This window comes from Micrasema longulum, unplaced genomic scaffold (assembly GCF_059751315.1).
Source record: "Micrasema longulum isolate JH-2025_06_02 unplaced genomic scaffold, ASM5975131v1 h1tg001408l, whole genome shotgun sequence".
Classification (NCBI taxonomy): domain Eukaryota; kingdom Metazoa; phylum Arthropoda; class Insecta; order Trichoptera; family Brachycentridae; genus Micrasema; species Micrasema longulum.
The window spans coordinates 306,305-332,617 of NW_028278594.1; the positions used below are offsets into that span (position 1 = coordinate 306,305).

At 31.6% G+C, this 26,313-nt stretch overlaps 1 protein-coding gene across 1 annotated transcript in view; it reads left to right on the forward strand.

The window, feature by feature from the left end:
- LOC148275514 (soluble guanylate cyclase 89Db-like) overlaps nucleotides 1-24,472 on the forward strand; it is a 36,129-nt gene extending 11,657 nt beyond the window's left edge. Inside the window, exons 5-16 of the mRNA XM_088235591.1 lie at nucleotides 1,343-1,476; nucleotides 8,250-8,387; nucleotides 8,895-8,999; nucleotides 10,969-11,080; nucleotides 13,727-13,838; nucleotides 15,100-15,207; nucleotides 17,106-17,274; nucleotides 17,374-17,526; nucleotides 19,121-19,274; nucleotides 20,393-20,502; nucleotides 20,859-20,945; nucleotides 22,558-24,472. Of these exons, the coding sequence (XP_088091717.1) occupies nucleotides 1,343-1,476; nucleotides 8,250-8,387; nucleotides 8,895-8,999; nucleotides 10,969-11,080; nucleotides 13,727-13,838; nucleotides 15,100-15,207; nucleotides 17,106-17,274; nucleotides 17,374-17,526; nucleotides 19,121-19,274; nucleotides 20,393-20,502; nucleotides 20,859-20,945; nucleotides 22,558-22,671 (1,496 nt within the window). The 3' untranslated portion in view covers nucleotides 22,672-24,472. The remainder of the gene's footprint in view (nucleotides 1-1,342; nucleotides 1,477-8,249; nucleotides 8,388-8,894; nucleotides 9,000-10,968; nucleotides 11,081-13,726; nucleotides 13,839-15,099; nucleotides 15,208-17,105; nucleotides 17,275-17,373; nucleotides 17,527-19,120; nucleotides 19,275-20,392; nucleotides 20,503-20,858; nucleotides 20,946-22,557) is intronic.
- The last annotated feature ends 1,841 nt before the right edge of the window (nucleotides 24,473-26,313 follow it).

A 26,313-nucleotide genomic window follows, 5' to 3' on the forward strand; every position in this document is an offset into this window, starting at 1 on the left:
ATGATTTTATTAAGACTTTTAGGCTATACCCGTGTCAAGCCATAATAATTAACAATAAAAAATACAAAGGAAAACTAATTAGATTTAATTATGATGACATGTGATGCAATAGGAATAACAATCCAGAAAAACAAGGTATTAGTATAAAAATAATAAAATTCAAATGACTACAATGCAAAAAAGATAATCAGATATGAACATCAAAATAAAAATTAAATAACTTTTATTTTAATTAACATAATAGCATATAACTTATTTTGGTTAAAAGGCTAAAGCAAAACCAATTTTACCACATAAACGAAATTAAATTTATTAATATTGATGTTTTTTGTTGATATTTCTTGATAAAACTCCATAGTTAATGATTATGATAAAATTATGAATAAACTTATCAATGAAACTTCTTGGTTTACCAGTCTTGAAGATGCTTACTTAGGCGAAAGCGCTCGTTGGTCAAAATAATAAAAAGCAAAACTAAACCAAGAAGTTTTATTGATAAGTTTATTTATAATTTTATCATAATCATTAAAAATTAATTTTCATTAAAAAGGACTGATAATCTTACCTTCACGATACAAAAATGATCGAGATAAGCTCCGATTGGTCTACCAATGCAGTGCCTTATGCAACATGAGTTGCGGAAAGAGAATAATAATTATGAAAAAAATAGAAATAACTAATATAACAAATGAAAAAATAAATAATAAGGATTTTTTTTTACGGAAAAAATCAATCTACTAGGTACTAAACAATAATGTCCCTGTTGGCGGTCTTAAAATTTGTAGCCAATGCATAAACAGGGGTGAGTGGATCCACCTTGAACTTCTTAGGCGTCGGCATACGCTCCAGGCTCTTTGGCAAAATTGGGCAGCAAGGAGGTTCACCCGTCCAGCCCTAAACATTTTCAAATTGTTGAGGGTAATATTGGCTAAAACAGAGATGCATTCACCATCATTCCCTTTTCTCACCTAATGGTGCATAGAGCACTGCATTGGTAGACCAATCGCAGCGTATATTGATCATTTTTGTTACATGAAGGTAAGACCAGTCTTACGCTTCAGGTACCAGTGCAGCTATGAAATATTCTAGTGTGAAAACATCTCAAATAAATATTTCATATCAACCATATCTCCATATCATGAGGTCTTTATATTTTTACGATGAAATTTTAAGAATTTAAAACATGTAACTATTCACCCCGATTTTAAAATGGTAATTTGAGATAAAAAAAAAACAACTCAAATATCTCTATAAAGCAACAATTTATTGACTTTCTTACATTAAAATAGCAATGCGTTATTTTTTTTACTTGAGTGTTAAAATTTTATTATATTTTTTTCAGGCCAACTCGTAGAAATTGCAAAAGAATTATACGGATTTGATTTGGGAATACACGTGATAGACGAAAAACTACCAACAGCTGAAACCAAACACGTTCTGGTTACCTACAGACTTGACTTTGATAACAGAGAATATGTGAGTATAAACAGAATATAATAATAATATGAATGAGTTTGTATACCTCAGTATCCGCCATGCCTGACGAAAATATAATTATTGCAGCTTTATAGCACGCTGATTTTATTTTCCTCTATGTGACTATACGATATGAATTCTGTAATATATAAAATACACTATACCTTTTGTGTTTTGTAAATATAATACCTGAATGAAACACCATAACTTTTTGTTGTTATTTTTTGCTTTACATAAAATTTTATTTTATTTTATATGCATATTGACTTTTTATTGACTAGAAACCATGGATTTTTCGAAAAATATACATCGTAAAATAAAATGCTTTTGATTAAATTTATTACATAAAACGCATTGTTATGGGACCGCTTGAATAGATTTTGGAGCACTACAATGAGGAACTTCAGCCCTACGGGAAATCGGATAAAAAAAATGTTTTCTTGCGCGCGGTAAAAATTAGAGCACTAAATTGGACGGTAAAATTTCATAAAAATGTACGAAAAAAAGATAATAAATATTTTAATAAAAACGCACTACTTTGAATTGCGTTGTTCCAAGATTGTTCAATGATCTTCCACAAACCATCATTAACATGAAAGATCTTCAAATGAAAAATAAAGAACTGAAGAAATATCTTCTAAATACTTTATTGTGCCCGTTTATAAATGAATTTGTAAAATATAAATAAAATAAATGTAATATAAACCTGTCATAAAAAAATGTGTCCCACCGACAAGTCTTGAGACTTAGTGGGTAACAAATTATTGTATGTATTTTTTAATTATAAAATAAACGCTGCTTTGCAACACTGAAACTGAATGCCCCACTGGTTCATATGAACCATCCAATGATATGAGAGCTTTGAAGGATATCCGGTTTGGTCACCGTAAACGAACCAAACGGAAGAACTGTCATAGAACAACCTCTGACGTCACATGCGGAGTTATTTCAGAAATACAAAACTTAGCGCTGATAATAGCGCTGATAATACGATATACATAAATCAAAAAATAAAAAAATTGGGTTAGTTTAATATTCTATTAACAGATAAAAAGAGAAAAAAAGACACTGAACTTCCTCATTGTAACTTCTGAATTACTCTGTCACAATTTCGTTTCGTAAGTTCGTTTGTTCGTCAATATCCATCTCATTCTTATGCAATCAAAGCCGAATTTCGCTCCGGTTGCCTCTCATCCGATACGAATTATTTTACGAAAAAAAAATAGTTACAGCATAAGGCCACAGATCTTTCAACTCAGTTTAGCAGAGAAAACTCGCACATTTGTCCTACATCATGCGCCGAAACAGTAAAGGTATGCTTCTACAATGAATTGTGATGGGGAAAATCGAGGGAAAGCGTGGAGTTAAAGGCAACAGTTGTCCTGCAGCTCAATCGCAATAGCCGCACTGGTCGTTAATTACCGAGGCGATTAAACAATCTTATGAATAAATGTTGGTTAAGGACTTTTAATCAACATGATAAACATCGTGATAAACATATGTGATAAGGTACTTGGCTGAGGAACATCCGCGACTGGACGAAAGTGCGCGGGGTTGAAGAGCTGTTCCGGTTAGCGCAGAACAGGGATATCTACTTCAGAGTAATCCCAACGTCGGGGGGACCTGATATTTATTTATTTATTTATTTATCAACGGACATTGTCCATGTATACAATTTATAAGGTTTAAATATTACAATAAAAGAATAGTTTAAAACATTTAAAAAAAAAGAAAAGAAGCATTGACAAATATAAGGGACATCGAGACAAGATCTGGACTTTTACTTTAGTGCACGTTTAAATCGTTTACTAAACTTTTCGTAAACTTAAACCAAAAAAGTCCAGATCTTGTCTTGAGTTAACAATACGGCAAAGGCGGGTCATTGGAGAATTTAGGCCATAGTTTGTTCTATGCTGATCGATGAACAGTACTTCATTGTTTCTCAATCTACGAGTCGGAATATTGAATTTAACTTGTCCCAGTAATGATGGAACATCGATTATACCATTTAGTATGCCGAACATATATATGGAGTCAATATTAGTTCTACGTTTTTGTAGACTAGAAATATTTAACATTGACTCTATTTCAGCATAAGAATAATTATCTCTCTCTAGTCCGAGCATCCACGCTATTTTTCGAAGCAAGCGATGTTGGACTGATTCAATATGATTTATGCGATTGACATAGAATGGAGACCAGACCACGGAGTCATATTCTAGAAGAGGGCGAACAGTTGAGCAATAAAGAGTTTTGATTGTACGGACATGAGTGAAATCAGAGGATATTCTGTTAATGAAGCCAAGTAATTTCAGTGATTTGTTTACTGTATTATCTATATGCTCATTATATGTCAGTTTATAGTCCAAAACAACTCCTAAATCTCTGATGGACTTGACTACATCAATTTTGGAGTTTTCTAATAGGTACTCGAAGGAAATTGGTTGTTTTGTTCTATGAAACGACATTATAATGATATGACACTGGAAGAAGAAAATAACTACACCTGTAGATGAAAATATCATAAATTCTATACATCGCCTATCAGCAAGCGCATTTAAATAATTTAAAAAAAAACTCATTTACCTTGACGTATCGTAAGTAAAACAAAAAAAAATGTCATTGCACATACTGATTAACATACAAAAGCATGCTAAAAATACCATAGATTGGATGGAATCAATGCTTCTTTAAAAATTTGTGTTTTAAAGAATCAGTCCTTCCTTATTTTTTTATTTTAATAAAATCAGCTTGAGTCAACTAATCCATTAGTAACTGCAACAAATATTTTTAATTGATTTATTGTTAATCGTAGCGATCTGAGACGGGTTTGATGTTTATTCATTGATAACTCCTGAAAAATTGTGCAAAAACAGGGCCCACGCACAACCTTCCGCCAGCGCATTTATGTTCAAACTGAAGTAAAATTCATCGGAGTGGTCTAATATTGAAATATAAAACTGTATAAGTATGTTGCTTCCTGTTCCTATAAAGCGGTGACCCAGTACTAAATTGACAAGTCCGCGCACGCGCAAATTCAGAACTTACGTGCTTTTTGGAAGCAGTTCTAACAAACCAATCCATGTTAATTTTTTTTACTTTGTGAGCAATTTATAACAATTTTAGGATTTAAGTTGATTGATGTGATGGTATTATAATACGAAACATTAAAATATAACTCTTTTATGCTAAAATTATGACATAAATGTGCTTTTCACTTTTTTCAAAGCACTTAACTTTAATAACTGTTTTAGTAGTATGTACATATTTTACCTGTACCAAGTGACTACTTCCCTAATAGAAAACTTCACCACTCGCCCCTGAACGATATTATGGTTACCCTAAACTGAAATCCAGTAGAAACAAAAAATCATCCTGTATGTATATTACCTACTCCGTGGAATGTTATTTAAAGTGGAACATTCCAGCTATTTCTAGATTATGGTAATTTATGGTTCCTGGAGCGAGAACACTTTAAATCGAATACTCTATTTGTATGGATAAATCTCACGGATTGAAGATAAAGACAAGACATACCTAGAACGTGGAAGGGATGTGTAGAGATTTTGCGAACGAGGGTGGTAAGAAGCTAGAATAAGTACTTACCGTAAACGACTGCAATTTGTAATAGACGTTTACTGTATATTATTTGAAAAGACAGGTAATTATTCGGCATTTTCACACCGAGCGAAATAGGATGGTAGAATTATCTCAATCGTCAAATCAATTTCAGTAGGTACTAATATAAAGGACACACACATGTAAATTCAAGCAGTAAATATATAACATAGAAAAAACACATAAAGTAAGCAATTTTTTTTATTTCAAAATACAAAAAATGTACAATTCATAATGAGGAAGTTCAGTGTCTTTTTTTATTTGTTAGAAGACAACTAAGCCAAACAATAAAAAATATAAAAAATATTGTATTGTCAGCGCGATGATTTTTTTAAAGTTTTGTATTGCTGAAATAACTCCGCATCTGACGTCAGAGGTTGTTCTCTGTTAGTTCTTCCGATTGGTTCGTTTACGGTAAGCCAACCGGATATCCTTCACAGTTCTCATATTATTGATTGATTCATATGAACCAATGGCGTCAATCAAAGTAGGGCGTTTTTATTATTTTTTATTATATAATTATGACAAGAAATAAGTATTTGTTCCATCTGCTAGTCTGTAGCACTAACTATGCACAACACTCCTTCCTCTATCTTTCTTGCTCTAACTATAATGTTTTTTTTCATCTATTGATATATTTTACATGCCCCTTAATTTATTTAAAAATAAATTAAGACTTATTATTTCTGGCTGCGATACGATCCCATTTACTATTTAATGATGCTCACACACACACCTGAACACTTATTCCTACACTAATATACATAAACACACATCTATACTTACTCTCAAATAAACATACATAAACACACCCTTTTGTCGTAACACAATTTAATAATATGTATGATTCTTATTTATAAACTTTGCTGGTCTGTCTTTAAACTGTATTTTTTTAATGTTACTATATCATCGTCAACTGTTGGTTTCTTTCAAATAAATAAATAAAACGAAAATAGACAAATCTCGAAGACTTTTTAAAAAAACATATTGTAACTTATTTTTTAACATTAGCTTACGTAAGTCAAGGGTTATTGAGCAATAGTTTTTGGAAATGATTTTTTAATTTAATATGATTATTATCGGTACACTGAAAAGAAATTGATTTAAAATGAATCGGCAGAAGGTTATATTAAGTAGAAGCAATTTAAAGGAGTGACCTTAATCCGAATTGAGAGTAGTGTACAGGGGGAAAATGGATAAAGTTTCGAGATCGTGTACAAAGGTTATGTACATCTCTGTGGAATTTAATTTATTTTGCAATATTTGTAAAAAAGTGTTTGTTATTTCATATATAGGTAAAATACTGAATGGGATTATTTTTGTAGTATAATATATTTATTTTACGTGTTTGTCTATCGGAAAACGAAATACATTTTGTTTAACCGGTATTTTCGCAATCCTCTTTTTCGTTGCAAATCCCCAGACACAAGTAAGATAGGATAGATGAGAATGAAACAGAGCAAAATATACTACCCGAAGTAGAGTTGTTGTAAGCATGTTCTGAAGCCTATACAGAATTCCATCAATTGATACAATTTCAGAATTGACAGGATTAAACTGATCATTCCAGAGGTGGTATTTTGGATCTTCAGTGCCTCCTAGAGATGAGTGATTCATTTGAAGATTTTTTTTTTATAGTGACTTTTTTAAATCACTTTGCTTCATATAATAGACCCACATGGTGACAAACGTCAAATGGTGTATAAAACTGCTGCAAAAACGGAAATAAAACTAACACGGTTTGGTCAATTCAACTTAATTACGTATTTTGGGTAATGCTTAAGGTCGCAATAATGCTCTAAATGAAAATTACCATGTTTGATTTTACGTGTCCAAATTTTTTGAGGTATGATCAGTGTGGCCATTATGTGAAGCAAAGTTTCGTCACTTTAAAAATATGAAATTTTTCCAATTAATCACAATCAGGGGGCATAGAAAATCCAAAATACCACCTCAGGTTAGTTTAAAGTTTATGGTTAGGCCTAAATATTTTGTTTACAAACAAATTCAAATCAAAAGTTATTGAAACTATGGTTAATGACAAATGTCATAAACTGAGATAAAGAAACGGTTTATAAAAAAAGAGAATAAAAATATAGCAATGTTTCTTTGGGAAGTTACATAAAGGTTTCTTTGTTTTAAATGTACATATATTAATTTGATAATTAATTTATATTGTTCGCGTTATATGGTCTTCACAATACAAAGTAAAGTATAATTTAAAATATAGGCGTAATGTGACCACTTAGATCGGTAAATGCCTAGACATTCATATTCTCTACTCTAAAATATCCCTCATCTCTGATGTAATATGTTATTTTTATAACTCCCCAAGGGATGAAATCCAGTCCTTATTTACAAACATTTAAACAAACTCATAATGTCGTCTGCTAAGAAAAGTAGCATGGATGATTGTCCTCGAGAGGGTAGACTACACTTACGAGAAATTGAGTCAATGTTATAAATCCTAAGTTTACATAAACGTTGAAATAACATTGACTCCATATTTATGTTTAATTCAATAAATGGCCTAATTGATGTAACATCATAACTGGGACAAGTGGCACTCAATGATCCGATCCGCCGGTTGCAAAAAAATAATGTGCTGTTTCTTGATCAGCACAACACAATTTATGGCTTGCATGCACCAATATCCCGATTGTGTCGCATTGTAAACTCAAAACAAGATCTGGACTTTTTTGGTATAAGTCTTTCTAGCTATTAACAATCATTACGAGAGACCAAATCTTGTCTTGAGGTAGTGATTATTATTTAATTTTTGTCCTAGATTTAATTTTCTTGAGTTGTATTTTATTTCAATTGTACAGTATATATTATATAAAAATGTTTTTACCATTGTTTAATGGACTAAATAAGTGCGCAAATAAATAAATAAATAAAACATGGGTCTTTCATAGTTTAATTTTATATTTTATTGATTGGAAAAATGATAACTATATTTGAAACCACCTGTTTTTATTCATGCTTGATATGATTCAGTTGCAAAATATGAATTAATTACGCAAATAATTAAAAAGTATTTTACAGCTGCAATTAAATGCGAAAATCGATGATGATTATAATATGCGTACATAATATACAAGCATCCGTATTAAAATCCATATAAGTACCAATTTTCTTTTTTTTTGTGTCAGGTGAAAACTGCTGGAGAAAGAGCATGTCGTGGAGAAGATGCTGGTCTCCCGAAGGTACCAGCATATCTTCTTTTGCATCTGTTTCCATTTGGAGTACTCCTTGACCAAAACATGAAGGTAGTCTCAGCTGGAGAAAAGGTAAGGCAAAAGAAAACGCACGGAATATACACTTTGACCATTCTGTAAATAACCCATAATAGAAATTCTATTTTTTTAAAATGTTGTTTGCATTGGCTGCATAATATGCACACAACTAAAAAAAAATTTTTTTTTATTTTAAGCTATAATTTAAAAAATCACCATTATCATCATTCCCTTTCCGTACACAATAGTGCATTTTGTTACATGGAGGTAAGATACGAAGTCTTACACTTCAGCGGTGCTATTCTGAACCGCTGTCACGGCCTGGAAAACACTTTTATCTCGCGTATTTACATACAAACTACAGTTTTTATACGATCACGAGAGCGTTTGGAATATTACCCCAGGTGACGGTCTAGGAACTATCAAATATTATATTGTAAAACCACATTTTTAAATAAATATTTCGTGTCAACCATGTCGAGAATCGAATCAGAATTTTAAAAATAAAGTTTTTTTATTTTTAGTTCAATAATATATTAATAGTTTGTTATTTAATTTCAGGTCGTAGAAGCGTGGGGCGGGGGTAGAAAAGCCTTTCTCGGTTCGCAGGTCACCGACTTATTTCGTGTAAGGCGTCCTAAGGGAGTCAATTTTACTTTCGAAACGGTAAGATAACTTTAATAATATACGTTTGATTTTATTTTTCTCTGTGGATTAATTAAAACAATTACGATGAATCAATCCTGATGGTTTATAGGGCACTGCGGTTGGAAATAAATTTAGCGTATATCCATCGTACGTTACAGGAAGGAAAGGTGATCGGTGTTACGCTTCAGATGCCAATCCAGGGACAGTAAAATATTGAAGTGTAAAACCACCCTATCAACAAATATTTCATGTCAACCTTCTCAGAACCTGTAATCTGTGCATGATAGGCAAACTCGTAAACGATGGCTTTTCTTTACTAGCAAACTTCACATTTAAAACTAGGAGACATTCACCAATAGCACCTGTTGAGGAGTGGATAAGGTATGAAGCAGTCAGCAGAAAATTTAGCGAGAAGATTGTTGAAAGGAAGTTTGCACAACTCAACTACCCTGCTGATGTGTGAAGGCGTGACGTGGTTCTGGAATCTTCTGGTGAAGCTGATGGCCGTTGGACGCTGGCACAGCTTTCGTCTGAAGCTCGCAGTCTAGATTGACGCTGGCACAGCTCGGTTGTTGATAGTTAGTTTTGAGAGCACCTCACTCATTTGATGTTAGTTTGATACTGAATTTATGGTGGTTTTGACAGGCACGCACAAACGTGATAATTATTGTGTGGAGCTGCGCTAAGTAAATAGGAAGGACGCGTAGCTACATTTAAATTTAGAGCAATATTGATGAGTTGGTCCAGACAGAACCAATAAAACGTTTGTTTTTTTAATTTTTACTTGATTATTTTTGGAATTAACATATTACAACACAGATCAATAACATTTGAGAAAAGGGAATGAGAATGCCACTTTACACACTGTGTAACATTCACCATTATGCCCATATTTGAATATCTTTATTCTTTCGATTCTTCCATTTGTTGTCGTTTGTGAAGTCAAAGAGCTGAAACCTATGTATGATTGAATTATTTCACCTACATTCTAGGCAACGCCTGAATTTTTATTTCAATTTTTATACTTCTTGGTCCTGGTGGATTTATCTACAATGTTTTGTATTCGTCCAAATTTTTGTAGACAAGGACTGGATTCAACCCCCTAGACAGTTGAGTTTTACATGAACATATTTCAATAGATATGAAGAACATTTTAGAGAAGGGAATGTAGAAGTCTAGGCATCCACACAGCTTATGACCTGTCATTGGCTGGTTTAAGTGGCTCAAATGGTTCAAACGGCTAGACAATAGTTAGCCAAAATACTTTGTTATAAGTTTGTAAGCCCTGTGGATGTCAGCGCCCTTGAGGTGATTTTCACAAAAATGGCGCTTTATAAATTATCCAACTATATATATAATATATGTCTAGACTTCTATATTCCCTTCTCTAAAATGTTCTTCATCTCTGTTGTATTGTGTTAATATTAACAGCTCTAGTATTGGGTCAAATCCAGTCCTTGTCTGTAAAAATTTGGACAAACTCAAAACATTGTTGATAGTTTGTGAAACATGGAGCTGGCAGAGGAAGGATGAAAACCGAGTGAACGCTGTTGAAATGAGATCTCAAATGTGTGAAAAATCAATGTATGACAGGGTTACGAATGATGGAATCAGGCGAGAGTGTAAATCTGAGTCATGTATAATTTATAAGATTAAAGGTATCTGAGATGGTTTGGTCATGTAGAACGAATGGACGACGAAAGAATGGTAAAACAAGTATATATGGCAAAAATGCACGTTAACGTGAGACGAGAACGACCAAAGAACACGTGGCATGATCAGATAAACCAAAATCTTAAGTCTGGTCATGTCAAAAGCAGACAGAACCGAAGGGCATGTTTGACAAGATGTATGAATGTGGAAAAGCTAGGAATACCTATATATGTGGTCCATTATCTCTGCCTACCCCTAGGGGGAAATGGGGTTATGGTAGTAGTAGTAGTAGATGGTAGTTTGTGAACTAAACACAATGTTATTTTTTATATAGGTGCAGTATTTACAGTCAGTTCTTTTTGAGTTGGAACTTGTGCGGAGTTCCGTTACTGTCCCGAACCCTGAACCTACTCCAGCACCAGCTAACGTCTGTGACTTTAGACCAAGTAAGTCAATATGTTTCATGATTACTCTAATTATAAATCAAATCAGACTGGTTGCGAATTATGTGGGTGTGTATTGTCAACAATGTTTACTGTCACAACTTTAACATCCTTTGTACCCACAACATCTGTTCACTTCCCACCTCAGTATCCTTTGATCATCCGCCACAATAAGACCTCGGGTAGTGAATCGCGTGTTTATTTTGTTGAACGTGTGCCGCGTCATAGACTTTGTTTCCACCAACCACCAGTGTTCAGCTCCAGATCGGGGGCCTGTCCTAGTGTTAGAACCGCTCACAATAGACCAGTCGGACCACCGTAATTCTATCAAGAACGAACCTGGTTAGTGGCATCCATTCCTAATCCATCTCAGTCGTTGAGTTGTGACCCATCGACACTGCATACCGCATGTCAAGGATATTCACTCATTAAAATTAAAATACAGGCCTTCACAACTTGAATCTTATTTTCTTACACTTTTATTTACTGTAACTCTAAATTTCCCGTGGATAAAAAATACAGTTCTCTATGTGAAATGAAATGAAATTATTAACATATAAACAAAGAATATTTTACAATACAATGATACTTGTTCATAAAATTATAAACTCTAATAAAAAACAGAATTTTGGAAAAAAATTGATCGGAACCAGCATAAACACGATCACAATACTAGAGAAAAGAACAAAATTAGACTTCCATTTAGGAAAAAGGCAAAGTCACAAAATTCAATTTTATTTAAAGCGCTTAAAAAGTATTACGAAATGGAAAAAAATATTTATGAAGAAAAAAAACATATAAAAATTTTAAATAATGGTCAAGACATATGTGATAAACAATTTATAAATTAAACATATTTGCAATGTTATTATTAGAACACACATAACAATATGTATGATATGTGTGCCCTACTTTAAGATTTAAATAAATAAATAAATGGGACCAGAATCTTTGAAAAGTATTTTTGACTCGAAGGTTACTCTTGGATAAAAATCCCGAACAGGGAAATTAAGTGAACATAAGATCTCCTCGCAGTCTAAAGATTGACGCTTTTAGATTGAATTTTTTTTCCTCTTCTTCCAGTTATTTATTGCTTTGCTTATGCATCCAAAGCTTTTTTCCTAGTACGTATATCAAGCTTTAATCGGCAGAACAACGTAAGCGACAAATAGTTAATTATGCAGGAGAGGTTTTATTTTTGTTCCATATATTTTTTTTTAATAATTCGGTAAATGGGAATTATAATAGTTTGTTACTGGCAATACTGAAATGACAGCCAAATTGTTAAAATACTTTCCGCTTTAAGGCTGTAGTCTGATCAAACGCACGCAAAATTGGGAAATCATACGATTTTGCCATTTTAAAACGAATGTTGTTTTTTAATCGAAAACAAAAAAATAACAATAACAAAAAATTCAAAAATCAAAAATTATATACAAGAAATATTTTTTTAATATTTGTGTTAAAAAATATAATGATGTAATAACTTATATTAACAAATAAGTTATTAATTAAAAAAAATACTTGGAATACATTAGAGGGTGAAAGCGCTAATTGGTCAAAATACTTAGGTGAAAGTGTACCAAGTATTTTTTAAATGAATAACTTATATGTAAATAAAGGTTATTACATCATTACAATGGAATTCCGTCAAAAATTGGCAATAACTAATTTAAATGAAATTAAAAAATATACTTAAAAGTTTTATGTAACTAAAATAAAATTACTTTTAGACCGGCAGATTACGCTATTTCAAATTTAGACTAAACTTAGGTATCTGAGATCTCAATAAAGACTAAGTATCGTACTAAATTTAATGTAATAATTTAAAGATAATAAATTAAACATGAAAGTGGCCGAAGCAATATTCTATTTTTTTGTTTTTGAAAAGAAATACAAGTATTTTAATCACATGCATCTTTGTGACATTTTCCTTGATTTCTACGTAAAATTATTCCTTCGGTAATACTTAAAAAAATATTGAAATATTTTAGTTGAAACTTTTTAAAATAAAATTGTTTTCTCTTTTTTTTTAAAAAGAAGATAATTCTGGTTGTAATATTCAATTTATAACAACGTCTTATTAACCTTTTTATGTCTTTTATACCTGCCCTTATCGGCACCGGTGAAAAACCTTGTTAAGAAAGGAATATGGAAGTCTATGTATTTACCGGGCTTATGACCAGTCATTGGCTGGTTTAACTGGCCACTTTACACACTGTGTATTGTGTAATATTCACCATTCTGCCTGTGTTTAAACATCCATATTTTCTCAACTATTCCAACAGTAAGTAAAGTGGCCACATAAACCTGTCATTGACAGGTCATTAGCCCTGTAAATGCCTGGACTCCTATTTTCCCTTCTCAAAATATTTTCCCTCTCTATTGCAACAAATTTCGATCTAAATAACTCCTCAGAGCGTAAATTCAGCCTACCTACAAACATTTGGACATACTCAAAACATGTCCGTTAAAAATATTATTATAATTAACGTTTTAAAAAAAAAACTTTGCCTTTGACAAAACCATGTCAATTAGCGAAATGAGTTTTTTTTTTTTTGTTAACAATTGTATTTAAACCACAATAAAATAAAGAAAATCATACTATAAAGACGAATTCTTTCAAATAATTGGTTGTTTTTTTTTAAGGTACTGGGCTTCTTGATCGTCGTGGAAGCCAAGGTGCTAGAAGCATTCTGCTGAAGGGACAGATGCTCTACATCAAAGAAATCAACTCTCTCGTCTTCTTATGCAGTCCATTGTAAGTAAAAACGATTCGTACATCAGGCTTCATGATTGATTTTCCCTTTTAACACTGATTAGTCTAAGTAGAGGGAAACATTATTTTACCGCTTTCTTATACGGCTGACTGAAAATAAAGGAAAACGTTTTTGAACCAAAACAACGCCTCATCATTTAGATTTTATTTGGATTAAATTGAACATATTCAGCTCTGGATTTTCAAGGATGGCAAAAAAATCTCTTTTACCCAGCTCTCTAGATTATTTCACCACCCATAATGATAATCTAAAAAATCAATTATTTTCAAAACTCTTGCCTGGCCTTGATGTTACATTCATAGAATTGAGAATAGTCTAGAAGGAGCGTAGAATCATATTTGAATACATCGGACTGTGTCCAAAAATCCCCCCACTTTGCACCATTATCGCCGCGCGCATGCGTGAAGTCGCCGCGTAATGTTGCCAGATCCCGAAATATATAACCATAACACAAGTGTGAGATAATTTCATTTAAAAATGAACAATTTGTTAATTTCTTTACAATTGTATTGTACAAGCGGAATCATTGATTGAAACAACACAGTAGATAAGTTAAGGGTCGTTTAATAAGAGTAAATTGAATTAATGAATTTTAAACTTGAAATATAAAACAAATTTTATTTTACATATAACGGATATTTTTATATCATGTTAAATATTTTTTGATGTTTTAAAGATAATGTCGGTCAAATGTCCACGATAGAGTTGTTTAATCCGAGATCAAATTTTCATTAGTTCTCTCATTATATGAGCAAAGTAGGGTAAAAAATTTACTACCCTGGCAACATTAACGAAATTTTCGTTTTGTTTCTTCGACAATCTGACAGATGGAAAAATAATTCTATTTTTAAGTAATGCATTTGTTACTTACGCATTTTTTGCTAATTACACATGAAATGTGACTACATCCTGTTTCTTTAAGATCCTAGCAGTATTTCTACACTTTTAAAGGACACATCACGGCATATTTTAATTCAAATCAGGAGTTGCGTACTGAGCGATGTCTACAAAGAAACTAATGGGTCAAAACGTAAACCTAATCATTTATGAGTAGTTGAGTCGCCTTCTGTTTGATGTGCGTATGCGGTTTCTGGACTATTCTTAATTCTATGATTTCAAGTCAATTAAAAAATACGTTCTCGATAAATTTTAATATAAAATGTTATATCATGAAAAGTTTTTATTAGTTTTTAAGATTTAATGAATCATAAAAAAATATTTACGATATTAAAATATTTTCAGGATTAACAATTTGGATGAGTTACCAACGACTGGACTTTTCTTAAACGACCTTAACTCGCATGGACTTTCGAGAGAACTCGTATTGGCGGGATGGCAGCATTGTTCGAGGTAATAAAAAAAATAACTCGTGAACATTTTTAAGAGGAAAATTCAGAAGTCAATGCACTTAACGCATTATTGAGAGTTTGCAGACTAAAATGTCACTCGTCTCACATTTAAAAATAAAAAACAAAATTCCTTTTAGAATATTTAAAAATAGAAATCGATAAATTAAGAAAATGATAATGGTCATACTATGGCATTTTATAGGTAAAAATAATTTTAGCCCGTTACTCTTGTCGAATGATGAAAATCTAAAACTATGCAAGGTCGTTGTCAAGATTTATGTATGAAGTGTCTTAATGTACGGCTGCGAGACATGGCGCTTATCCGAAAGAGACAAAACGAGACTAGAAGCTTTCGAGATGTGGTCCTATGCAAGATTTGAAGAGACTGCATCACGAAAAACACGGTTCTTAGTAGATTTGAAGAAGGAAGGTACCTGCTTAAGACCATCTCCAAAATACGTGTATATGGATTAAACACGTAGTACATCAGTTTTGCTGCAAACCAATCCATCTTAGAGGATTAAAACCAGAAAGATAGTATTGGAGCTATCGCGAAAGCAATCTCTTATTTCTATAGAGTGTCTCAAAACCTAGATTATTTTTTTTATTATTATTTAAACACATAATACAATTGAATTTTGATGGTGTTTCTATTCAATGTAACACGTGGACACGGAAGTTACGCGTGGAACACAACATCCGACAAATGTCCACCTTGGCTTTGTTGGCAAACGTTCACGCTTTTCACAAAATTTTCGATCACATTTTGACATAGTTGTAGCTTTATTTCATCAACATTTCATCGAATTTTCCTTTTGCGGTCTGGAATTGTAAGTTAATTATTTGAATACATTGTTTCTTCAGAAACCGCCAAAGAAAAAAGTCCAGAGGTGTCAGATCACACGATCTTAGTGGCCAGTTAACTTCTTCCCGCCGCAAGATGACTCGTCCTGAAAATTACGTCTGCAATAACTGCATTGTTTCTGTTGCAGTGTGGCGGGTTGCATAAGCTTGTTGAAACCGAATGCCATCAACATCAATTTCATACAACGCAGGCGAAAAAAAGTTGGTTAACATGTCGTGATAACGAAGACCACCGACGGAAACTGCTTTTCCGCTCGCATTCTCAAAAAAATATGGGCCAATAATTCCGCCAATCCAAAATCCACACCACACGGTCATAGGCAGTGGGTGCATAGGCTGCGTATGGATCATTCGACAGTTCTGTTTATTGACCTACCTATCAAGTTGAAAGTGCCACTTATCGCTAAATATGATTTTATTTGAAAAATCACCATTAACTTGTTGACGCTCCATTATTCAATTGACGAATGTACGGCGCTGCGCATGGTACGTTGGCTTTAGACATGTGTTGATTGAATCTTGTAAGCGTGCGTGTGCAGGTTTTTAGTAAAAAATTGTTGCAAAGAGCTTCTGGAGACGTTTAAATGTTGACAACGATGATAGGAGTTTGTGTACACTTTCTCTAACTGCCGCAATGTTTTCAAGTAATCGACCTGTACGAGGACCGCTACCTACTTTAACGTCCTGAACGAACCAACAGTTTCAAATTTAATTTATTAGTTAAATTCTTCACAGCGGGTTCCAGACGGTACATATTATGATCGAAAAATTTGCGACATTTTCGAACCGTCTGTCTCTGTAAAGTTGTTGCCATTTCTGAAATGATTTCTGACTGAAAATCGATGAACGGCTTAACCCCAAACTTTGTTTATGACAACTGCAAAATATCCGTGTTCCATGTTTGACACAGCGAAAATTATTCGGCATTCGAAATTCAAGTACGTTTTGAGACACCCAACATAATAAAAAAGTAAAATTAAAAATAATTATTCGACAAATCGAGAAGAGGGTGATGATTCAATTTCAATTTTAAAGGTTAGAAATGATGTGCGAAAGAGCTGAGCAGCGTTCTGATGAACTGGAAAGATCATTGCAACTTTTGGATCGGTGGAAACGGAGGGGCGATGACTTACTTTACTCCATGATACCAAGGAGTGTTGCTGATCGTCTTAGGAAAGGGCAGTCTCCATTAAGCACTTGCGAGGTGACGAACTTAGAGATTTGTATTTTTTAAATTTTATTCACAATTGAATTTTGAATGTGTTCTGGGTATTTGAAATTAATAATAAAATATATTTTTCAGTCGTTTGACGAAGTGTCGGTGATGTTCTGCGCATTAGAAGAAGTTCGGACAACTAGTAACAGGACTAGACAACAAGTCATGGACACCGTTTCTGTCATCAATGCCGTGTTTTCTTGTTTCGACCAACTTTTGGACCACTACAGCGTGTACAAGGTAAGATTAAAATATGCAATTCGTTGATTGAACATATTGTTTTTTTCATTTTACTTTTCCGTACTTTCTCCTTGTTCGACTTTTTAAATGTTGTTCAGTTCTGAATATTTCTATAAATTATGGTGACTCGTAGGTAATTTCTTTAAATTATCGTAACAGCTCGTTACAAGATAAGAAATAAACTCCTTCGGGCTTAATTTAATAAGTCCCCTAGGCTTCATTTTATCGGCCGTATGGGGCTTAGCAATTCGACTCAAAACTTGAAATTCTTAAGGATAGATCTTCCGGCTTTTCGTAGATCTCTTCACCATTAAAACGGTATGGGACGAATATGGATCAGCATGGTTTAGCTCAAAGTCTTATATGTGGATCGGGTTTATAAATATATTGAATACTTTGAATTGTTTGTCTTTGCCACATATTTGATTTTTTTGTTCAGTTTCTTGTACATATGTTTCTTCGTATAACTGTTGTAATTGGCTCAGGCCATATATATAGTAAATAAAAATTAATAAATAAAATAAAAATATATTACTTAAATATTTTACATTAATAAAGAAGCTTGTGTATCTTCGGTACCGGTCCGTAATCCAATATACAGGACCAACCTGCCAATGGTTATGCCTGTTGGAAGGGCTATCTCTATGTTGAACAATATCACTTTGGACACTGACATTTTTCACGTCTCTGAGGGAGTTTTTCGTTACAAGATTCTCTTACTTTTTAAACATATTATTCTTTGGATATTATGTATACTAATGTGTTTTTTTATATATACCTAATTTTACCTAATTATTTCTTTATGTATGAATAAAGATATTTTATTTTGTAATGTACATATATATGAATAAATAAATGATAAATGATAAATAAATAAAATAAGTGGTTAAAAACCAAGTTGTTTTATTTGAATTTTAATGAAATAAAAACGTCTGCAAGTCTAATTCAATCAAGATTCTCCTAACAACCTATATTTATGTATTTGTGATTTGATCAAGTAGGTTAAAGTCGCGAAGCGCTCGTTATTTCGAAATATGATATGATTTTTATCACTGCAAATCTCTCAACTCTTCTCTCGTTACGAAGCAAACTGATTGGATATCTTTTGAACACGAATAGCTTTCACAGTTTTCAAAAAAATACTTTATCTGTATAAAATTTCCTGGCTAACTACGGTAGATATAAACCTGTTCATAAAAATATTTTGATCTAACATAAATATGTTAATATACTACTAATTTTCTCAAATTCAACGGTTTGGGTAGGTAGCAAGAAATTTCCAGCAATATGCCCGCCCGTATGCATATGTATATTAACTATATAATAATAATTTTTATTATTTACTAACCATTATATACAATGTCATACATACAAAAATAATAACAAACGTATACATAGTTAAATGGCGAACTTATTGCCACAAGCAACTTCTTACAGGCTAACCAAAACTAAATTAAAAAATACATTAAAAATTAATTTAAAAAATGGAAAAATAAGCCCGGAAATGCTATATTTTCAAATTCTTATAAATTGAATAAGTAAGTTTTTGGTGTTTTTTTCGTGTGAATTAAAAAGCTACTTCTTTTTCTTCTAGGTGGAGACGGTGGGTCAGGTGTACATGGCGGTGAGCGGTGCTCCCGACGTGTCCAGTAAACACGCGCAGCACGTGGCTGATGCTGCTCTGGCTATGCTGAAGGCCGCTAGTGCCCTTCGAAGGCCCCAATCAATTCAAGTGCACATCAAAATAGGTAAAAAAAAAAACACTTCAAATATTAAGTTTATATTTAAATTATGACTTTGTGGTTATTCATTAAAACTAACAAAGTTGTTTAATTTATTTTACTTAAAATATTATTTAAGCATTAATTTTAAATAACTGCAGTGCGCTTCTAAACGTTCTCGCTGGGGTAGAGCTCGCGTTACCTACAGAGTGTACACAATAGCACGCAAGTAACAGTTGGCTATCGCCGACTGGTTATATGCAAGGCAATTCGGCTTTTTGCTCCTCAGTCTTCAGGCTCTCTAGGCTTCGGTTGATCGGCCCTTCGGGCCTCACCTGACTGACTAATTGTAGTTTGTTTCACCACTTTGAGATCCTCCTTTGTCTTTTTAGTAAACTTTGCGCTTGCAATTAAAACTTATTAGATCGTCATTTTTTAAGATTTAAAAGAATTTTGTTGCTTTTTGCATTTAATATTTTTATTTTGTACCTCTTTTTAAAAAAATCCTTCTCATTTTATTTTTTTTTAAATTGATTGCCAAAAAATTTTGTTTTTAAAATTTTCATTTTTTTATAATGTACTAAGCATGTTCTTTATACGAAACTGCTGTTTTAACTGTAGTATTTACGTGACAAAATACTTTTTTTTTCTTTTAACATTATATTGAAGTGTTTATACTATATTGAATATGTATTGTTATAAAGTAAAAGGTGCTGCGTGCCGTGCACATTAATAAATATTTTAAAAAATTACAAAAAAAGAATAACAAATTAAAAATATTTCTATAGCAACGTTTCGTGAGTGATAACTTCTATAACACTGTACATTTTTATTAAAAAAATATTGAATCTACCTATGGGCTCTGGATTAATTTATTTCACTAAATGTTATTAAATATTGTATTGTATTCAATATGTTATATCCAAATATTCAATAACATTAAGGAAAATGTTTGCCCACTAAGTTAATGCTTTAAATATTAATAATATTAATTTATTTCGCTTGTAAATTTTTAAATACTATTATTTAGATTGTGATAAACTGTTTGCCAACTAATTATATTTCTTAAATTTTTTGCGGCTCTATTTCGCTTCTGTTGAAATTTTTGTATCCACTTTTTCAAAATATGTTTAATTGATTTTCAGGAGTTCATAGTGGTCCGGCAGTAGCAGGGGTCGTTGGGTTAAAAGTTCCACGGTACTGTTTCTTCGGAGATACTATCAACACAGCTAGCCGCATGCAATCAAGTGGAATGGTAAATATTTTATTATTATTTCCAGTATTTTTTACAATGTCAAATTATCTGTAGAAATAATATCGATATTATAATTAGTGTATTTTTTTAAAAGAAAATTTTGTCGTCCTTACAATTTACCAAAATATTTCTCCGTTGGTGGCTATTTTTAACGAGTTTTAAATAATTCGCTATTAGAAAATATCAAATTGGGGTAGAGTGGGATTCGAACTTCGGACCTCTGGTCCGTGAGTCCCCAACATTAGCCACGAGACCACAACCCGATTCAAATTATGCGTTGGGCTCATAGATTTATAAACGTACATTTTTTTTTATTTAAAAACCTACTTAACATTTTGAAATTATATATCTTTCAGATAGGACGAGTGCATATTTCGCGTGCTACAGCTGATTTGTTACCTCCTCAATATTCGGTCACTTCGAGAGGACTCGTATCAGTAAAGGTATTTTTATTAATTAACAATTTTTTGAATTTTCTAGACGGTAAATAAAACACATTGGTTTATTTTTTATTTTCAGCCTGACTATTTCTATTATAAGTTTGCTAAAAAAAAAATAATTTGAATAAAGAGTTATTTTCTGGGCAGCCACGATAAACGGATAAACGTTAATTCGGGAGAGGCAATCTTAGCCGGCCGAGATAGACGTTAACAGCAACATATGGTCCTTAAAATATAGCATGATTAGTATGACAGTTGTCACAAAAACTGACAACATTACTTTGTTGTGACGTCTAAGGAGTGGTTTATATTGACACACGAAAAATCATTCGTGTTTGGTATGTTAACTTTTTTATACAATGCTTGACATATAAATCAACATAAATATATAAAATCGGCTTAAAAACAAAAATAAACCTAATTATTAACGACGTTCTTACAAGTTTACATCGTTTTGCAAAAACGTTAGAGATGGGACAAATTTATCGATGTAATTTGATCGAATAAAAAAATAATTCGTGTGATTCACGAAAAAAGTATAAATGTCTTATTTTTTGCTGAATAATTGTATTTAACACACTATCATTGGCTTGTTTTTGCGTTTTTATATCAATTTTCGGAAACAGAGTTTCATGTTTGCATGAAAACACTGATAAAATCGATTTGATCGGTACATGATCAGTGGTCAGTAATTTCTCCTCACTATTGACATGAGTTTGACAGCTGTCATTTTTATCAATCTAAATTTTATGTACTATAACTAGTTTTATGCAGGCAAAAATGAATATCCTTCAATTTTTGGTAGCATATGCATGCTCGTTGAATGCAGGCTTGAATAATAAACAGTTCTTAGGAACTATCGGTACATTTTCGTGTCACAATTTATAAACTTATTTTACTCTATGGGACATGTCTATGTATTATATGTCAATGTATGAAGTATTGTATATATAAATAAAAAATTAAAAAATTTTGTGTGGTTTTTCTTTTTTCTTTGTTTTTTAAAAGTAATTATTTGTTATACATAAACAATTTTTTGGCTATGTCTTTTACTATGTTTTTTGCTATGTTTCTTGCTATGTATTTTGTTTTTTACTACTTGTTAACTGAGTTTTTAATATGTTTTTTTTTAAATTTCTTTTACTTTGTTTCTAACTATGTATTTTCTTTTTACTGTGTATTTAGCTGGGTTTTTAAATACGTTTATTACTTTATTTTTCACTACATTTTTTCTATGTTTTTGATACATTTTTAACGATGTTTTTTTTAAACTATGTATTTTACTATGTTTTTCACTACGTCTAATACTTTTATTTATTTTTCTATGTATTGATTACTGTTTTAATATAAATATTTTTTTGACTGGTTTAGAACAGGGTAAATAACCCTAACTAGAAAGTCAAAGCAGCGTTGCATAAATGTTTAATTTTATTAGGGATATAATATAATGATAAATAAATTAAAATAAATATAATATATTTATAAAGATTAATGTAGTTGATAATTTATTCTTATTCTTAGTGTATAAGTACCTACATATTAACATATTATACCATAAAACTCTTTTATTTTATTTTAAATAAATAAATAATGCATTTTTGCTTTTTATCATTAGGGGAAAGGAGAAATGGAAACATTCTGGTTAGATGGCAAAACTGAGGACGATAATTCAGTGGATAGTGAACTCCTGAAAAGTATGCAAGAAGTACTTACTGTCAAAGCCGATTAAGGAATAAGTCAATAATAGAAGAAGGATTTTACATATAGCAAAATAAGTTTATACATCCTGCATAATTTAAAATACAGTAAAAACAAAATACGAACCAAACAGCAAAACAAACGAAGCACAATTGAACGTAGTGATGCAGAAATCAGCCAGTCAACAATTTTGGAAAAAATAGTTATTGGTGTTATCGGGTGTAAATTTATTCTATGTTCTGCTAAAAACAGCCAGACCGTTTTCGTACAAAAAACTGCAATAATCACCTTCTAAAAAAAGTATTAGTCACAAAATGACATTTCTTTATTTGCAGAAAACTCCTACAGCACTAGAAAAATCTTACAGTATAGATGCTGATGGGAAGATGAATGCCTCCAGAAATCTATTAAACTTAAATAAATTAAAGTGTATAATACCTAAGTATTTTAATTTTTAAATTCATTAATTTAATAATGTCAGTAATAAAATAATATGTTTTAATATTAAATGCCACCTCATACATTCAAAGTTTGAATGAGGTACCATTCAATATGAGGTCTGGCTGTTTTATGCGAAATGCATATTTTAGATTGTGCAGTCATCCAGACTTAAAAACCTTTACCACATAATCAAATGATTATTATAACAAATTAATAACATGATTCTTTACGTTATATAAGTAGGGTAAAAGCATCAATGAATGACCGTTTAAGGTTCGTTCAGCTTGTAGTGAAATCCACATTAAAGGTATAAATTTCATTTTTTAAGCGTACAAAATAAAAGAAAACAATAAAAAACACATTAGTTTTTCTAAGTACTTTTACTTTTTTATTGAAATACGAGTATTACAATTATAATTAATATTACTCTAAAAAATAGTAGAATCACCAGTGAATGACCACTACTACCCCAGTAAAAATAATACTAAGATTTAGTTACATCATAACATTATAAAACACCCTAACACATTAGAATAAGGATATATTCAAAGAATGGCATAAGAAATAGTATCAAATAAAACACTTACTACACCTTTCCTTATAAAAACACTCTCAATTTCAGAACAATAACGGAAAGACGCACTATTACCTTTTGACAACTCACAGTTCAAAACTGATAGATGTGTTTCTTACCAAAAGATGTGTCCGCCTACTGCTTTTGTCAGAGTTTTAGTGTTAAAAGTTTTTTTACTGGACACATGTAGCAATTCTTATTATATTATGTTTTATTAACCAATGGTCATTTACTTGGGGGTGGCCATTTACTGGTGCTTTAACCCTACCCTATTATAAACATAAAATAACATGTTCAATACACATAATGACACAACAAATTATATCAGAGTTTTCTGGGGCTGGCTGTTTTCTGCAAAATGGGCATCTTAGGTTATGTGGTTAGCCAGATTTTTAAAATCATTTGAACTGGTCCATTTTTTATTTATTTATCAATATATTTTATAAATGGTACATGTTTTCTTTATTCCTTACAAATCTACTTTTATACATCTAATAAATGTTATAACTGTAACTCTCCAAAAAAGAGACTAACTCTTGTGCTTGGAAAGTGACATACACTGTTATAGTTATTTATTTATTAGAATTTATATAATTTTTAATATACGAGTAAATGAAAAAAAAAAACAGAAAAAGTAATACATTCATACTAATTAAAATTGAATGTAGTTTTTACACTTGTCTTAAAATTTCTTTAAATTTACTTTGAATTTATTTATTGATCTATTAGTTTTCATAATTTTTAGTTCATTGGGGAAATTATCGTAATTTTTGACACTTTTGAAGACCAAGCTATTTTGACCATGACTTGTGTGGAATTTAGGGATTTTAATATAATTTTGGTATCTGAATCATCTTCACTTCATTTCATTCATCTCAAATTATTTTATTTACATGATGAAATCATAATTACATAATTAAATAATGTAATTACATAATTCAATTAATCTATTTATTTATTAAAGAACTTAGTTCATTGAAAAAATGGCAAACACAAATCTTTATAATATTTATAGACACACTTGAAATAAAATACAAATAAAGAAAATTAAAGATGCGACAAAAAATAAATATTTAATTATTAATTTTATATAATTAATTATTTTTTTGCATGATATAAAAAAACGAATGTATGCATTATTTATCATCTGTCAAAGTAAAAAATATTCCAACTGTTACGTAAATTTGATTATTCACTATTTTCACAAAAGTGCTATTATCTCAGTTTCAGTTTTTTATGGCTGGCTCCTTTCTGCATAACTACGATCAATTTATCCGAAATTTTGATGAAATATCATCATCATCTCATGTCCGCTCCCTAGCTGGAGCTATCTGTATGTTGTCAGCTCCGGCGCATCCTCCCAAGTCAGGTTTGCGTCCCGCAGTTCTGCCATGAACTGCCGACCAACAGTCAGCAGCAGACGTCCAGGACGACGAGCACCCGATGTCTTGTAAAGAAGGCAAGCCTGCTTATCGAGCCTTGAGAGCCTTCTCAGGAGGCATCCGCACTATATGGCCAGCCAACCGTATCGACAGTTGCTGTCGCTGGAGTTTGCTGCGTCCGTTCCCTAATTACTTCATTTCTCGCAAAGTCAAACCACCGCACACTCAAGATTCTTCTGATTCAAAACTCAGTTTGCTGTTTTACCGCTCAGTATTATGATGAGACAAACAAAATAAATACTTTTCTTCATCACCAAAAAAGACATCACCCAAAAATTAATTTCATGTTCTTATAAATTTAGACCCTTTTTTTCTTATTTATAACTTATGACACATTTATAAGTACGCACTATGTTTATAATGCAAAAAATATACGAGTATATATTACATGTATTTTTATTTTCGTGCTAAAGCTTGGTGTATTGTGCTTCTAATAAATTTAATAAAACTTATATTTGCTGTAGTTCTGTTTTTTTTATTGTGGTTAAAAAAAATGCAAAAATAAGTATATAGCTGTTTTTATGAATGTTATTAAATAAATGTATATTTTTTCATGTTACCTGTATAAAAAATGAATAAATATAAAAACATGTTTGCTAATTATATTATATAAAAGTTAGTAGAAAAATAGTTTAAAAATAGATTAAGAGTTAAAAATTTGGCATTATAAATTATTTTGTATTTTATTTAAATGAATAATTCAAGAAATTGAATAAAATTCTTCGCACTCTCTGAAAAAAAAAAATTCAAACCACACAATGAGGAACTTCAGCCCTACGGGATGGATACAAAAAATGCTTTCTTGCACGTGGTAAAAATTAAGGCATTAAATTTTATTGTACTGCAAAGTAGAAACTCACAAGAATGAAAATGTACGAAAAAAATATCTTCATAAAAACGAACTACTTCACTAGGTCATATGAATCAATCAATGATAAGAGAACTGTGAATAATATTCAGTTTACTTACCGTCCACGGCTCAATCGGCAGAACTGACTGAGAATAAACGGAAGAGAACCTCTGACGTCACTCGCGGAGTAATTTCAGAAGCACAAAACATTAAATCATAGCGCTGATAATACGCCGTACACAAATTTAAAAAAAAATGGATTAGTCTATTGACAAATATTTTTTTCTATTTTTAAAAAACCACTGATCTTCCTCATTGTTCCTCAGTGTTTACATAAACCTGCAGTATTCGTTTTTTTTTTTTAGT